The sequence below is a fragment of the Trichoplusia ni genome, chromosome 7, assembly GCF_003590095.1.
Source record: "Trichoplusia ni isolate ovarian cell line Hi5 chromosome 7, tn1, whole genome shotgun sequence".
In the NCBI taxonomy this organism is placed as follows: Eukaryota; Metazoa; Arthropoda; class Insecta; order Lepidoptera; family Noctuidae; genus Trichoplusia; species Trichoplusia ni.
Genome location: NC_039484.1, coordinates 6,090,309 through 6,107,372, shown reverse-complemented (window position 1 = coordinate 6,107,372; position 17,064 = coordinate 6,090,309). Strand labels below are relative to the sequence as shown.

Here is a 17,064-nt window from a genome sequence, read left to right as displayed (position 1 = left end):
ACATTCTTCCCTATAATATACCGCTATCACATAATTGTCTAATTAAATAACAGAGTTTTGTCCAAACCTAAATTATGTAAGTATTCAAATATTAATGTAGCACCCAAATTAGAATACTCCTTTCCTCAAACAACAACTGCTGTTAATTTCAGTCCCAAAAACGCTCTCAATCGAATAAGTTTCAATTTCCAATTAACATTGTTGTTTTCACGTATTAGCCGAGCCGTAATTAACACTCGCTAACAGAAGGATGTTTTGTATAAGCTTCAAGCTTCAATATAAGTACAATCTCAAACTTAAACTCATATGCTAATGAAGCGGTTTTCGGTGGCCTGCACGTTGGACCCTTGTCAACAAAGTTCGTGTATTAACCAAGTATCGTAACCATCGTGGTGCAGGCTTTTAGATGACCTACTTTGAACTAACAATTAGCGGACGGGGGTAACGACCCCTGACATAACTATTACATCGGATATGTATTTACGTAAGCGGTGTTTAATTGGATGTGTCGGTTGGCACGCTATCACTATATTTGTTCTGTTTTTGAAATGTTATGGGACATAGACTACTATTGCGTTTTAGTTTAATGAGACACTGGTCGTAATTGAGTTTTTATGTCGTTTTTTTTTATTACAAGAACGTCAACTACTTTGAATTTTGTTTCACATTCGCATGTCCAAAAAGTCATAACGAGGAAAACAAATGACCATCTACTTTTTTATCGATTGCAAAAGAAAAATAAAACCTCCTGTGGGTTCTACTGTGTCCACTCTATTTATCCGCAATTAAACATATTCGTTTCGTTCTAGATTGCCGTGGAATCTGCTAAACAACTATGTTGCTACTGTTTGATTATCGGAACATGTTGAGAAATAACTCCATTTGAGGCCATTTAAAATAAATTATTACTACTAGTTAAAAAAAACGTATTTCAAATCAACAAAAAGAACGTAAGCCATTATTTTCTTATAAAAAAAAAACGTTAATCAAAAATAAAACCAACTCATTATTATATAGGTACAAGAGTAAATTTAGCCTGCAGTACCATTTCTTATACAAAAAGGAAAATACAACTCACCCGTACATTTTTTTATAGCTCACACTGTTAGCGACGATGACAACTACGTACACCTAAATTAAGTATGTTATAGTTTTTGCTTGATTAACGTTTCAAGTTTCTTAAAGTTAATGAGTTTGTTTACGTTTGCAATCAGTTATAGGTGTACGTAGGTATATATTGAAACATTGTTTATGTTATGTTAAGGTTTGTTTGCAAATGTTTAGGACTATATGATGTGTGCTAGGGACTTAGACTATGGTTAAGAACTAAGATTTAGTTACCTAAGTGTTGTCCATATACTATTTAACCCTGAAAAACCTAGAAATAGGTTTTATTTAGAAACAATTATTGATAGGAGTTGTTTCATAAGTACCCGCAATTATTTAGAATTTGTTGTAACTAACTCTCGGTAGGTGGCGACGCACGTAGATTAGTTTTAAAAGTACCTACATAAAATTCACTTTTTAGTTACCGATTCTGTCACAGGGGGCAGCACCATGTTGTTGTCATGATTAAGGTGCGGGTTTTTGCAATTATCTTTATTTTAAGACATTATTTTATGTAAATAAAGGTATAAGGATAGGGTTAAATAGGGTAAAAAGGTCTAGAACATTTGTAAGGGACGCCTAACTGCCGGGATAAGCCTCTGGAAGGGTTTCTTGCCGGCCAGCGCGGGAACGCGGCACGCCATGATTGGCTGGCGCCAAATACGCGCCCCCGTGATTGGTCGGCAGTCACTATAAATAGAGGGCCCTCCCGGCGGTTAGGCATTCCACATCCAGTGAGCATCCGGAAAGGAACCTTGGAAGACTAGGAAGACTAGGAAGCCTAGAAATACTGGGGACAATAAAGAACTATGTAAGTACTGCACAATTATCTTTTACTGCGTTGAACCCCTGCTTCTTTGTATCCCGCCAGTGCTTGGTCCGAACCCATTGGACCAACGGACCAACCACAAATACAGTCCACTCGCTGGCTACATTTTTGGTCCTTTGTCGAGCCGGATTGGGTTATAATACGAAGATGCCAACTACAAGATCGGGTTCGACGCAGTCTAAGACTGCAGGAAATAGTTCGTCGTCGGATTGGAGTATGAACACTCCGAGCGATACTGCAAGTATCGCAAGTATGTCGACGCTCACGAAGAGAACGCCGACAACAAGCCTGAAGGGAAGTCAGGCCCCCGTACCCCAGTCCAAGGACGCCACCAGGAGGGAATCAACGTCAGCAGAGGCGGTGCGCCCCGCCCCCCTGACACACGCCGCCGCGAAAGAGGTTGAAGATTCGAACCCCGCACGTCGAGAAGGCAGTCATACCACGGTGCAGAATCCAAATCGAAGCGTTGGAATCAGGACGTCGTCGAGAGAAGGGACTCTGCAGCAGCCTGATCCTGGGAATCCGGCCCGGGACAGGGACACAATGTCTGCTCGCTCTTCGCATAGGAAGAGAGCAGAAGCGCAAGCAAGATTGACTGTGGCGTTACGGGAGCAAGAAATGGCGGAAGCACGACTAAGGGTGGCGCAAGCACAACTAGAGCTTGTCGCCGCTGAGTCGGAAGATGAAGATGGAGCTGGTGAAGAAATATACGAGCGAACTCATGAAGTGGAACAGTGGTTCATCCAAACCAGCGCCGGGTCAAGCAAGGAACAGAGGCCGGTCGAGTCACAAGATAAGAAGAGCGCCATTCAGAAGCTGGCAGAAGCAATAGGCAAGCTGTCCGGGAATTCGCGTGACGTCATCGCGCCGAAGTACATCGAACTTCCTTACTTCAATGGAGCCTGTGAAGAATGGTTGGCGTTCAGAAGGACGTATGAAGATACGGCTGCCTCCTTCAGCGCCGCACAGAACCTGGCTCGCCTCAGAAGAGCCATACAGGGGAAAGCGAAAGAAGCAGTTCAGAGTTTACTGTTTACCGCTGAGAAGCCACATGAAGTAATCAAGGGATTGGAATCAAGATTTGGAAGACCTGGTGCACTGGCTTTAGCTGAGTTGGAAAAACTGAAGAACTTGTCGAAAGTGAGCGAAAGTCCTGGCGAGATCTGCGTGTTTGCAAGTCGAGTCAAGAACGCTATCGAGACAATCAAGGCATTGAAGAAACCTCAGTACCTCAGCTCGCCTGAAACATTGAAGGCTATTGTAGACAAGATGCCACCTACCATGAAGTTTCGTTGGTTCGCCTATCATAGGGGTCGGAGAGATGAAGACATTCAGGAACTTTTACTCATTGAAGAATTCCTGGATATTGAAGCCGACATGTGTGGGGACTTTGCCCCACCTGAAGTTCCATCTGACAAGAAGAGTTCAAGAAGACCTGTACACAGTGTACAAGAAGAGTCTCAAGATAAGAAGTTTAAGAAGTCGTGTCCCGTTTGTGAAGAGGAACATTTTGCAACAGAGTGCAAGAAGTTCAAAGAAGCGTCGATTTATAAGAAATGGGACATCATCAAGAAAGCGAAGATTTGTTTCAAGTGTCTTCGCTTCAAGCACTTAAGAAGCAACTGTAAAGCGCCTGTCTGCAGGAAGTGTCGAAGATGGCATCACACTATCTTACACTCGGACAAGCCAGAAGTACAGAAGTCAAGCAAGGAAGGCGCATCAGAAGAGAAAGTCGCCTCAGTCCACAACAACAAGGATGAAGACAGAGCATATTTGAAGATTGTTCCGGTGCAACTCTACGGGCCCAAGGGACAAGTTCGCGTGCTCGCGTTGTTGGACGAAGGGTCGACCGTCACTCTCTTAGACGCGTCGATAGCCGAGAAGATTGGAGCTGCAGGAAGTCGCGAAGCACTCACAATCGAAACCGTCGGCGGGAAGGTCATAAGGAAAGATAGCTCACAGAAGATCAACTTGAAGATTAAGGGGGTTCACAGAAGTGATAAGAAGACTATCACTGTTAGAACCATCGACGATCTGAAGCTATCTGAACAAAGGGTCAACAGGAGCACTGTAAAGAATTGCCTACACTTGAAGGCAATTGAAAGGCAGTTGCTCTACGACGCAGAGCGACCGAAGTTACTGATTGGGCAAGACAATTGGGGACTCATAGTCACAAGAAGACTGAAGAAGGGCAAGCCAACTGAACCTGTAGCCTCACTCACACACTTAGGGTGGGTGCTACATGGGTGTGAAACCGGATCGAACGCCGAAGTCAACTTCACGCACTACGGCAGGGCAACGTCAGAATGCAAAGACATTGAAGAAGTCGTCCGGGAACATTTTCAGTTAGAGTCTCTGGGGATTCAAAATCGACTGCCATCAAACGACAGCGATAGAAGAGCATTGGAAACCTTAGAGAAAACAACGAAGCGACTACCAAGCGGTCACTTCGAAGCAGGCCTCTTGTGGAAGAAGGAAGGCGAGACCCTACCCAATAACTACAATCAAGCGTTTCGTCGCCTGGTCAACATAGAGAAGAAGCTGGATCGTGAAGAAGATGTCAAGGAATATTATGAGAAGCAGATCCAGACTTTAATAGAAAATGGTTACGCAGAGAAGGCCCCCGTAACCACCACTAAGGGGAAAACATTCTACTTACCTCACTTCGCCGTCGTACACCCGGTCAAGAGGAAGCCAAGAATTGTTTTCGACGCAGCAGCCAAGTATGAAGGAAGAAGCCTCAACGACGCATTTCTAGCAGGACCTGACTTGCTGCAGTCGCTATTTGGGGTACTACTGCGCTTTAGAGAAGGCCCAGTAGCAGTCATGACTGACATACAAGACATGTTTCTTCGTGTCAAAGTAAAGGAAGATGACCGGGATTGTTTAGGGTTCCTCTGGAGAAGAAGCAGAGGAACAGGCAAACCGGAAGAGTACAGGATGTCGTCGATAATATTTGGAGCAGCGTCATCACCTGCGACAGCTATAAACGTGATGAATAAGAACGCAGAAGACTTCAAGATCACGCACCCTGAAGCTGTGAAGGCAATAAGAAGAAATCATTACATGGATGATTATCTTCAAAGTTTCTCGTCAACCGCCGAAGCAAAGAGAATTTCAAGAGAAGTTAAAGAAATTCATACAAAGGCAAGAACTCCCCTTGAAAACACAAGTAAACTGAAGAAAATAGACGTGTACATCGGTGACGAAGGAGACATAAAGCTACGAAGTAGAACTATGAAGTTTCGCGATGGAGGACTAAGAAAAATGAACCCTGTCATCTTGGACGGAAGGCAGAGAATCGCGCAACTTATCATAAGAAGCTATCATGAGAAGTTTCTACACGGTAACACAGCGACCGTGATGAACGAGGTCCGACAGAAGTATTGGATTCTCGGTTTAAGGGCAACATTGAAGGCAGTAGCACACGGCTGCCAATGGTGCAAACTAAGGAAGAGTACACCCGCCATACCACCGGCGGGCGACCTGCCGAGCGAGCGGCTGCAACATCATCAGTTCCCGTTCGCTTGTACGGCAGTCGACTATTTCGGGCCGATGCAAGTAACGATCGGCAGGAGAGTCGAGAAGCCGTGGGTGGCATTGTTCACCTGCCTCACCACTAGGGCTGTTCACCTGGAGTTGGCGCCATCTCTCAGTGCCAGCTCCATGATTATGGCCCTGCGACGGATGGCGGCAAGAAGAGGGACTCCAAGAACGTTGTTCAGCGACAACGGCACGAACTTCGTCGGGACGAACAAAGAATTGGAGGCGGCCGCACTTGAAAAGGGAATCAAGTGGAAGTTTATTCCCCCGGGCAGCCCAAACATGGGAGGCGCCTGGGAGAGGCTCGTGCGCACCGTGAAGACGGCGTTGGCGGTGGTGCTCAACGAAAGGAGCCCACCAGAAGAGGTGCTCCACACGCTGATGACTGAGGTCGAACACATCGTGAACTCAAGACCTCTCACCCCAGTCAGCATGGACCCCAACGATGCAGAAAGTTTGACCCCAAATCACTTCCTGCTGGGGAGATCGTGCAGAGCAATGGCGCCGGGAGAGTTCGAGGACAACGAGCTGGTCGGCAAAGCAACCTGGAGAACAGCGCAAAGGCTCGCCGACCACTTTTGGAGACGGTGGGTGAAAGAGTACCTGCCGCTCCTCATGCCGCGGAAAATCGACGGGCGAACAACCGTCGACCCCAAAGAAGGCGACGTCGTATTGATAGTCGACGCCGCGCTACCCCGCAACTCGTGGCCTCGAGGTGAAGTTATCAAAGTCTACCCCGGGCCAGATGGAAGAACGAGAGTACTGGACGTGCGGACATCAGGAGGAGTGCTGCGCCGGCCAACCAGAAGGGTCGTCGTGCTCGTGCCTGCAGCAGCATCGTCGCATCCAGAGGAGGAGGTGCTACGCACCGCGGGGGAGAATGTTAGCGACGATGACAACTACGTACACCTAAATTAAGTATGTTATAGTTTTTGCTTGATTAACGTTTCAAGTTTCTTAAAGTTAATGAGTTTGTTTACGTTTGCAATCAGTTATAGGTGTACGTAGGTATATATTGAAACATTGTTTATGTTATGTTAAGGTTTGTTTGCAAATGTTTAGGACTATATGATGTGTGCTAGGGACTTAGACTATGGTTAAGAACTAAGATTTAGTTACCTAAGTGTTGTCCATATACTATTTAACCCTGAAAAACCTAGAAATAGGTTTTATTTAGAAACAATTATTGATAGGAGTTGTTTCATAAGTACCCGCAATTATTTAGAATTTGTTGTAACTAACTCTCGGTAGGTGGCGACGCACGTAGATTAGTTTTAAAAGTACCTACATAAAATTCACTTTTTAGTTACCGATTCTGTCACAGGGGGCAGCACCATGTTGTTGTCATGATTAAGGTGCGGGTTTTTGCAATTATCTTTATTTTAAGACATTATTTTATGTAAATAAAGGTATAAGGATAGGGTTAAATAGGGTAAAAAGGTCTAGAACATTTGTAAGGGACGCCTAACTGCCGGGATAAGCCTCTGGAAGGGTTTCTTGCCGGCCAGCGCGGGAACGCGGCACGCCATGATTGGCTGGCGCCAAATACGCGCCCCCGTGATTGGTCGGCAGTCACTATAAATAGAGGGCCCTCCCGGCGGTTAGGCATTCCACATCCAGTGAGCATCCGGAAAGGAACCTTGGAAGACTAGGAAGACTAGGAAGCCTAGAAATACTGGGGACAATAAAGAACTATGTAAGTACTGCACAATTATCTTTTACTGCGTTGAACCCCTGCTTCTTTGTATCCCGCCAGTGCTTGGTCCGAACCCATTGGACCAACGGACCAACCACAAATACAGTCCACTCGCTGGCTACACACACAGAGATGAACTTGCCCTACGGTGATCTTTTCCGGTCAACTTTTCCACTTCATTTAAGTTCTATACTTAAATTGTACTTAATGGCAAAAAGTTGGTGCCTTCAAAAAGATTTAACAATGCTTATTTTGAAGGGACTTCTCCCTCCTCATTTCCTATTTATTTGAAACGTTGCTTTTGTAAGACGTTTACAGACGAAATGACAATTCGTTGCTTACTTGCAAGTTCGCATTTATTTAGGTACCTACCTTATCTTAAATTAATGATAAAACAAGTAGGTAGTTATTAGGGTATGAATCCAAAATTGCGATTTAAATTAAATTATAATTGTAACACGATTCATAACCGTATATAAATGACAAGTTATATAAAACGTGATCAAAGCGCGACTGACGCAGTCTCAATAGATGAATAAAACTCCGCAAGATCGCCAAGTTTAATTATGAAGTTAATTAGGTTGGTTTGATGAAAAATTTAAATCCTTACTCAAGTTAATTTCCTAGGGATCCAGGGATCCATTTTCTTATTCACATTGCCCCGGACAAATTTAATCCAGATGAAAGGAGCTTCTTACAAATCATTATTACTGAACTTAATAGTAAAAACAATTATGTTTCTAATGCGCTATGTAATTGAGTTTTAAGTGGCTTGTTCCAAGAACTTTTATAACCTCTATACCTCTTCATTACTTGTAAGGTTATATTAGAAACACATTAAGATTCCATTAAACCTTTCCTCGTAACATGGCGGATCTGTTTACCTGCAAATTGATTCAGCGTATTTATATGAAATATTTATCCATAGTAACTCTGACTTTATTTTTGCCGTTGTGAATGCAAGATCCTAGATCCTATCCATGCGCGTGTGTAGCGGCATTTCACTTCACCAATGTCAACAAAGATTTTATTTTTGTCAATTGAAATATAGTGACTAGTAATTCATCATCTTAAGATTAGTCTTTTCCCAACTATGTTGGAGTTAGAGTCGGCTTTTACCCTAACCGGATGAAGCTAAGTACCAGTGTTTTACAACAAACGACTACCTATCTGGCTTCGTCAACCCACTTATCTGGGCAGCACGATATACCTTAGTAAGACTGGCTGTCAGACTTTCTCCATTCTGACTACCCGTAGGAACTGTCGAAGATGTATGTATAATAGAAGATACCCAAAATTAAGCGTGCATCCCGAAACATATAGGAACTCGTTGTGACATATCTGATCACCCGTCCAACCGACCGACCGTAGCAAGTGCCGCTTAAACTGTGATCGATCAACTTGTACTGTTGCAGCTTAGCCACAACCACTAGCTCCTCGCAATCAGACATTTCAGAATGTTTCACCTAAATATTGTTCTTGCTTTGCTGCTTACTATTCGAAAACTTATCCTAGCGGTGTTGTGCCGTTAATTGCCTAACAATTAATGACAGCAGCTAGCAAATGTGCTCGCGTGGCTATTGCCTGTAATTACTTATTTAAGTCGCCCTGTCGTTGCACTGCGCAAGTAATTGGTGAAGGTAATATTATGGTGGTTATGACTGAGTCGTGAGACTAATATGCGGTTAGAGTAACGTTTACTTTAATAAAAGCAAATAGAACTTGAAACTCCTCGAATTACTTCAATGTTTTATTTCATTGTGTCGTATTTTGTTTTTAGGATTCCGCACGCAAAGGGTAAAATAGAAATTCTATTATTAAGGCGTCCTACCTCAAGAACCGTGAGATCTTGTTCTCTTTTTTTATTAGCACTATTGTAAAAAAATATAAAAATTAAATTCGTAAACCAATCATTATTATAGCCTATTTATAATTTTCCTCAAAATAGTGAATTCCGCTCTCTCTTGATGAGTTTTGTAAGAATTATAAAATAAATTCACTAACATAAAAGCTTAATAACATTTTGAAACTTTAATAAAACATTTTACTGCCTCTTTTATTTTACACTTACGTCAACATATACCTAACCTACTTCTTCAAAATAAACAACCACACAGATCTTTCAAAGAAACTTTTGATCGCGTCCATTTTTATTTTCCAAAGACATTATTAGTATAAATTAATTCAACGCGGCCATATTAATTCAATGTAACGACATCTTTATGAGCTGTGACACAGAGTAGGACGTGTATACGGAGAATAAATCTGTCAGTAGAGTTAACGCCCGGTCACAAATTGTAATTTACCACCACATGTGCCGAACAAATAGTTATATTTCTATGTTACTCATGTGAATGCCGTGCAACTTAACGACGCGTTGAACTTAACTTTAGATGTAATATCAATAAAATAAACTGACAATAGGTAAGCATGTTGTATATGCTCCCATTGTGAGATAAATACTTTTATGACTGGTATCATATGTTGGGGTTAGTTCGTGTGTTTGTCATGTTGAATCACGACAGGACTGTGTTAAAACCCTCATGATACTGTAATGTATTTTTTGATTTGTCTGTTTTGCCCAGTATCGATTCCTTTCTTCAGCGTGTTACTATAAAAGTTTGCGAACAAAACAATCACTGTGTCACATCACTAATAAGTCTTAGCTAACATGCTTATTACCATATTAAATAGTCAATTATACTCCAAGACACAACACGGAACAATATAATCTCCTGTCTTATAAACAAAACACACTAGACGATCTTATTCATAAAGTTCTTCTTAATTCTATTAAAACATACATTGCGTGAGTCAAAGCTAACCTCAAATTGGATCCAGCGTCGAAGAGACTCGGGCTTTAGTTTGTCAACTTCAATATTTAACTTGTTCCTGTAGTTTCCAAGTTCTATCTGTCAAGAACACTGGCTACACTGGCTGGGAACAGTAGACATGCTTCTGTGTGTCTTGAGATCTATTGCTGCTATCATGTGCTTTTGAAATTTTAAGTGGTGTGGATTCTTGATAAATGGCTGATTTTATGTTTAGATAGCTACTGCTAAACGCGGGGTTGATTAGCTTATTTTTAGTTAAGTACAATGGTCTCGCCTCCTGTTATCAACTATGTTGATCTAATGAAGTAACTATCGTTTTTAGAACATTTTTGTCCACTGTTTTTGCCCAGTGACATTTTGACAAGTTATTAGATTTGGTAGATAATATTCTAATTATTACAGAATTCACTCAAATGTACAGGATACATGATTTTGACTTGTCACTTCCATACAGTTTAGCTACACTACATTAACGCTTGTGGTAATGACACTTGCCCGCCATGCTTGATTTGTAATCATTGATAATTTAAGGTTCCCAAATTAAAGTTTTGAAAACGATTTTTTTCACTTTATGATTGATTATAAATAAACAATAATCACATTATAACTCCAAATAATAAAATATCTATAAAGAGTAATATTTGTCGAACCTATATTTTTCCTCGGTTCGTTTTGAAATCGAAGCGATGAATCGGTTACCCGGCAGTCGACTCCCCGGCGACTTGCGCGACAATCTAATGAGTTCCCCAGGGAAAGACGTTGCCTTCCATTTTCATCGGATATCGTTCGTACGCTTATATTTCTGATAAATATATTCAAAAACCTGAATATTCTATAAGGGTATCGGGGATTCGAATCAATTGTCTTATGTTTCAATATTTCTTCGATATTCTCTTTTTAGAATTTGATTTAGTAATAATATAGTATCCTTTGTTTTATCTTTATCAATATTTATTATATGTATCTTTATTTTATCGCAACTAACGTATGAGTTCATTCCTGTATTGAGTACCTATCTAGTAGATTATACCGGATCGTACTCAATCTCTCCTATTATTCATAAGTTCCTATACTTATTGAATGAATACTTTATTAGAAGAAGTTATAGCTGTAGTATTGAGAGGGTTAAGTACTAACAAAAATAACAATGAAGTACCAATTACAATGGATTTTTCTATCTTAATATGCAGTTCTTGACAAACATAATTTTCAAACTTGTAAGACGAATCTTAAAGTATTTTGAAGTTGGTATATTTTTGCGCCTTATATTATAACTAGCTGTTGCCCGCGACTTCGTCCCCGTGGCCCGTGGGTAGAAGATATAAGTTATAATTTATACCTGCTCTGTTTTTTTCACATTTTCCATTGTATCTTCGCTCCTATTAGTCGCAGCGTGATGGTTTATAGCCTAAAGCCTTCCTTGATGAATGGTCTACTCAACACACGAATTTTTCAATTTGGACCAGTAGTTCCTGAGATTAGCGCGTTCAAACAAACAAACAAACAAACTCTTCAGCTTTATATATTAGTATAGATTAACCAACATTTTAAGGTAAAGCCTAGTGGTGCCTTCACAGCCCTGCCAAGTCGAAGTTCGATCGACATGCTTTTCAAATGTAGTGTGCGTTGAAATAAGTATCACAGTTTCCGTGTTTCAAAGGCGCGGTAAAATGTAGTTCCTGCGCTTGATCTCTCTGGTAGTGTCAGTTTACCGTCTCATTGTGCTATGAGAGTAAGGGAAAAGAGATTGCAGCCCTGTTGGCGCTCACACTAAAGTACGACCCACGATAATATCCGTCGTGGTCGAAAATTGGACAGGACATTATTATTATTATAATACCCAAAATAAAAACCGTAATATACTAGTAACAGGATAAGCCAATCATCTCGCTCGTGTCGTAAAAATCTATTGAGGAAATCGAACCGCGACACTTGTAGACAGTGTGTTGGAAAATCGTATGCCGGCAATGTTGTATCAGTAATACACTTATTGCTTTCCCATCCTTACGTAATCACGCACTTATAGCTAAGTGGATGTATTGAAAACCTGTAAGGAAATTTGTAGACTGTTATTTTGTTCACAGACAAGTACGTCGTATGTAAAGAATTGAATAGGAAATGTTTTTATTTTTAAACTTATGTTCTGCTTCCTTGGAGGCAATTTTTTAAGATTGTTTTTCAAAACAATAAATAAATTGTCTAATCTGTCTAGTGACATTCATTTTATGACACAAAGACAATGAATGTTCCAAAAATGTTTATCCTTATTTTAAACTGAGTTCATTAAGAGGAGATTCTCACTTCGGACTAGTGAAACGTTTTGTTTGTTGGTTTTTTATTTAACGTGGAATAGCTTCGATCACATGAAAAAACATTTTGTAATTACCTATTCGTATTTATACAGTGTACTGTAAATTTTCACAGGTAGCCTCAACTTTCTACCGATCTCAAATAATGAGAATCATCCTGGGCTCAAATAGAGTTCTGTTTTTACCTTTTTGGTACGTTAACCTAAAAATAGACGCAAATAGATTTTACAATTGTTTAGAAGCAAGTACCAGAGACTCTTTACTTACTAATTTATAGAACTAAAACAGAAGAAATTACAAAACCTCTTACTATACGTATCTACTATTGGTGGAAGCGAGAAGCCACTATGCACAGCGTAGCAAGGTATCTCACTCCCACATTAGCCACAGTCCCGCTTTAAGAACACACAGCAATCACACATAACTCATTGCACGCTCAAGTTCAAAACACTGCCAATTATTTCTAATAATATAACCAGGATAATTGGTACATTTATGTACACAACGGTACTACCAACCTTACCGCATATAATCATAATTTATTTCTCTAACCATAATAATCTCAGCTGTCTTCTAGAAAACATATTACCTTTTATCTAAGGACCTATTAAAGGCGTATTCAATTTAGTATTAGTATCTAATAAATGGAATTAGTCGTATTTATCATTGCTTTCCTAGTACGCAGATCTGATTTATACAGGTGCTTAGGTAGGACGTAACATATTTCAAGTTTAATTGAAAATAAAGTAGCGACTGTTTATGAAGACCTGTTCACGTTGGAGTAATGGGTTTATCTTGGAAACAAGAAGATAGTTTTGTTGATTGAACTTTAGTATAGTAAATCTCATCAAACTTTATGACCACTTTCAGGTATGATATACATTTTATCTGGCAAGTTAAGTTGTCTAACACGTATTTATACCTAAGTAGTAGAAATAAGCAGTCAAGTGCGAGTCGTATTCGTGAACTTGAGAATTTTGACGGTCTGTACCAGCTGATTAATTTGTCAACAAATCGATAGCCGTAAACCATTGCATTCGATATTTAATGTTAGCATAGGTTGTGAAAATAGATGGCGTCCCCGTGGTCTCAGTTACAAGGGAAAGGTGAAGCACTCCGGTGGTTTTAGCCGGTAGGAGTCCGGCACACCTCTCTGCCTTCCCCAGGGCGGAGAAAGTCCATGAGGATTTCACTTAAAATAGATATACATGATCTGTGAAAACTTCAACTGTTGAGCTGTCATGGTTTCTGAGATTCAGTCTTTGTTTGGGTCCGAACAGACAGCAATGCCTCTGAATAATTAGACGTATATCTGTGGAATCGTAACTTCTCATCGAGGTTTATTCATAAAATACCTATACTTCTGATATCCTAATCTATTACGTGTTCCATTACAGTGGTGTTATTAAGATCTATGTATGTTGGAGTTTGAAAATAATAAAAACACTTCTTTAATCCTGATCATAATTTGGCCTTACTTATTTAAATCGCAATTATTTACCATCAATTAGGCATTCTACTAGTTTTTCTTCAGTTGAACTAAAAATAATTAGCTGCTTCTATCCGACAGGACACGTTTCGACTTAAGCTCATTGCACACAAACTACACGGTCGAAATCCAATACCAATATGCCACTAGTATCAAGATATCAACGTGTATTATTGCTAATAATCTTATGATCGGATTACTCTACAATATCTAGATATGCCACTGCAAGCTTAGCTAAGTAAACAGGAAGCATTAACCCAATCTGATTGATTAGACTCCAGTGAAATCAGCTTCGTATTTTGGGATAAGCGTATCTAGTTTTTATGAGACTATGGTAAACTTATCTATATGAAAGTGTAGCCATGAGTTAATATAAACGATACATGACAAGTTTCGCTAGATTTGATCCTGGGACCATGAATTCTCCGTGACCAAGTCTTTGTATCTAAGCATCAATGTCTGACATTGAAAATCCGTATTCAGTTCCTATATTAAGTAAGCCTGTTCGAGGCAATTTTTAAAAGAGCAAGACCTAACCTTTCCCAAAGATATATGTTTTTAAGAAGCCACTCCGTAATTAAAACGGGGAATTTTCTATGTCATATGCACATTCATATTATTATCAGACTACGACACTTCTTTTAGTAGTTTACAAATTCAACGATGCAGACATTTGAAACCGGATAAGAAAAATCTCCTTCTAAACAACCTAGCTAGAAAACGTTCTCAGAGATTCAAAGTTCATAGTACATATACTAGGCAAGATAGATACGGCGACTAACTCGCTAAACTTCACTCTCAAACTGCAAACAAGATCTCATTGTGGTCGTATGCTGTAGATTGTTGTTAGCAAGTGCACACGCCCGTTGATGATTTAATTTCGCCACTCGACTTTATCGAAGTATCTAACGGAGGCAGAAAGTGGTTTGTCTGAAAAGTTTATTTTATTTTCTAGTAGTTCAATTATGGTATTTAATGGTGAAGAGTGAATTCAATTTAACTTTGTCTCTATACCAGTAAGAAAACAGTAGGCATGTTATTTAGAGAGAACTGCTAAATAAATTCGAGCCCAAACTTTAATTATTAATTATTTTATGTAAAACAGTATAGCTACATATTATAAATGGAAAGTTTAAATTGCATTACGCAAATCATTCCTACACGTTTTGAGAGAAATCAACGAAACTTTCCTTTCACAAAAAATCCGAAACACCATTTCTGTGAAAATTCAGACATTCATTCGAACACGAATGTTGCATAAAATTTAAATTTACCGTACTCCTTAAAGTCGTACAGAAATATAAATGTACACACAAATCAATTCTGCATAACTATCGAAGAGAATGGAAAAGCGCTCCGTAGTTTCATTTCCCTGGTGGTTCGTTTCCTACCGCGGAAACGTTCAACCTTCTTCAGATTTTTAATCATAAATGAATATTGCAGTAACAGTGTTACTGCATAAAGGTGGAATGTAATTACAAATGTTTGAAGTTTATTGGGCATAAAGATGTTTACTGTTCGTTTCTTAACATTTTGTTTTTCTCAAAACTCTTAATTTTATTTTATGGCAAATACGAAGAATGTTGCTGTAGTCACACAAAATATACTTGTCTTGATTTAGCTTTCTCCTCTTTTAGAGTCTCGTAACTAAATCGTTCTCAACCCACATCAAATCAAACGAGCCCCACCAAGAGGCAACATTAAAAAATCGTCCCTTTACATAAATAAAACAAAATGTAACGCACCTACCTACCTATAGTGTACTAAAACAACTATCTAAGGAGCCGGTCTATCCATTCTTTATCTTTAACTACCCAATTCCGTCAGCATAAAAAGCGCTTTCTTGCCATTTAGCGCTGTTTTCGTCCTTTTTTACCTCAAAACCGAGGCTATAACACCTCTCCGGGGTGCGGTAATATTTGCATTTAGAGCGAACGACTGATATTCTGACCTTATCAGAGGGAGATTGTGTTTGAGGGACGAATTCTGATGACGCAAGTGGCGCGAATCACTTAGATCGGCTGCAAGACGGCTTCCCGGCTTACGTGATAAAAATACATCAAAATGGAGATTTTAAATTATGGGATACAAATAGTTCGCGGTTCATATCTATGTAGTATGAGTGCGTAACTTTCAATACATATTTTATTTATACAGAGAAAACATCTAGTAAGTGCTAAATGCGCTTAATATACATAGAATATCAATTTGGATGTCGTACCCCGGACTATCCCGAAACTCGGATCGAAAAACACCTGAATTAAGAAATAAATCCTAACTGTCTATCAAAGACAAAATAATAACAGTATTCAGACCATTCAGTTCACATTATTTAGAATAGCTAAAAGAAGACTTATGAAAATACAATGATAAGTAGCTAGATCTAGGTCTGCTTATGTCGCTTCATAAATTATTACACAGGCTCCGTTGTCGAAATGACAAGTTTTAAATGTAATTCGGTCTGACAAATAAAAGAACATGGGTGTGTTTTTTTTTGTAATACATTTCAAAATAATATGCTAGAATTCCCAATCAGTACTCCAAATACAAAATGTTCCAAATAAAGCATCATTTAAGGTTTTAATTCCATTAAAAAAACTAATTTACAAAACAAAAAACTCACAAAAACGGTAAACCTATTATCACAAAATTAATTAGTGAACTCGTTTGTAGGTGGGGATCTAATTCTAATTTAGGTGTTTTCACGATAAAACGTTTGAAGCTGCCATTCCCTCTCGTTTTGTTCAAAGGCTCGGCTTAGCTCGCGAAGTTTGTTTAACTTTACTGTATTCTTATTTCTGTAATTTAATTTGCAAGCCGCTTTTGGTGCTTTCGTTAAAAAGGACTCAGCCCTTATCGATTGTGAAAATTGAAAGTTATAAAACTCGAACTGATAAAAGGACGCGAATCAATTTGCCTTGTATACTTTTGTGAATTGAATGAAAGTTAATTACATTAAGTGCAGCCGAACTTCATTAATATTTAGGAATCCCTGCAAAAATTTAATTACTAATTCCGCATGCAAGGCTTTCAGTGAATTTTTCCTCATTTGAACAAGTGTTTATACCGTTTAAAGCGGCATGTTAGTCTAATATGGGTCAGGTAGTGCTTAGCAGTGCTTCGTCCATTATTCAGTAGGATTCCATTCCGCGAGTAAAGCGGTTCTCACCACTTGTTATGTTAGGCTTCCGTACATACTATAATTCTAGTAAAAAAATACATACCGTACATTACCACTCGGATTCGGGATCTACAAA

The 17,064-nt window shown here is 39.5% G+C and overlaps 2 protein-coding genes across 2 annotated transcripts in view; both read left to right on the top strand.

Moving 5' to 3' along the window:
• The window catches only part of LOC113496225, a 149,670-nt gene that overhangs the window by 51,183 nt on the left and 81,423 nt on the right, over positions 1–17,064 (top strand). The window lies entirely within an intron of this gene.
• Positions 1,937–6,407, top strand: LOC113496223. The gene has a single exon (XM_026875387.1). The coding sequence runs from the start codon at positions 2,084–2,086 to the stop codon at positions 6,395–6,397; it is 4,314 nt and encodes a 1,437-aa protein (XP_026731188.1). The 5' UTR covers positions 1,937–2,083; the 3' UTR covers positions 6,398–6,407.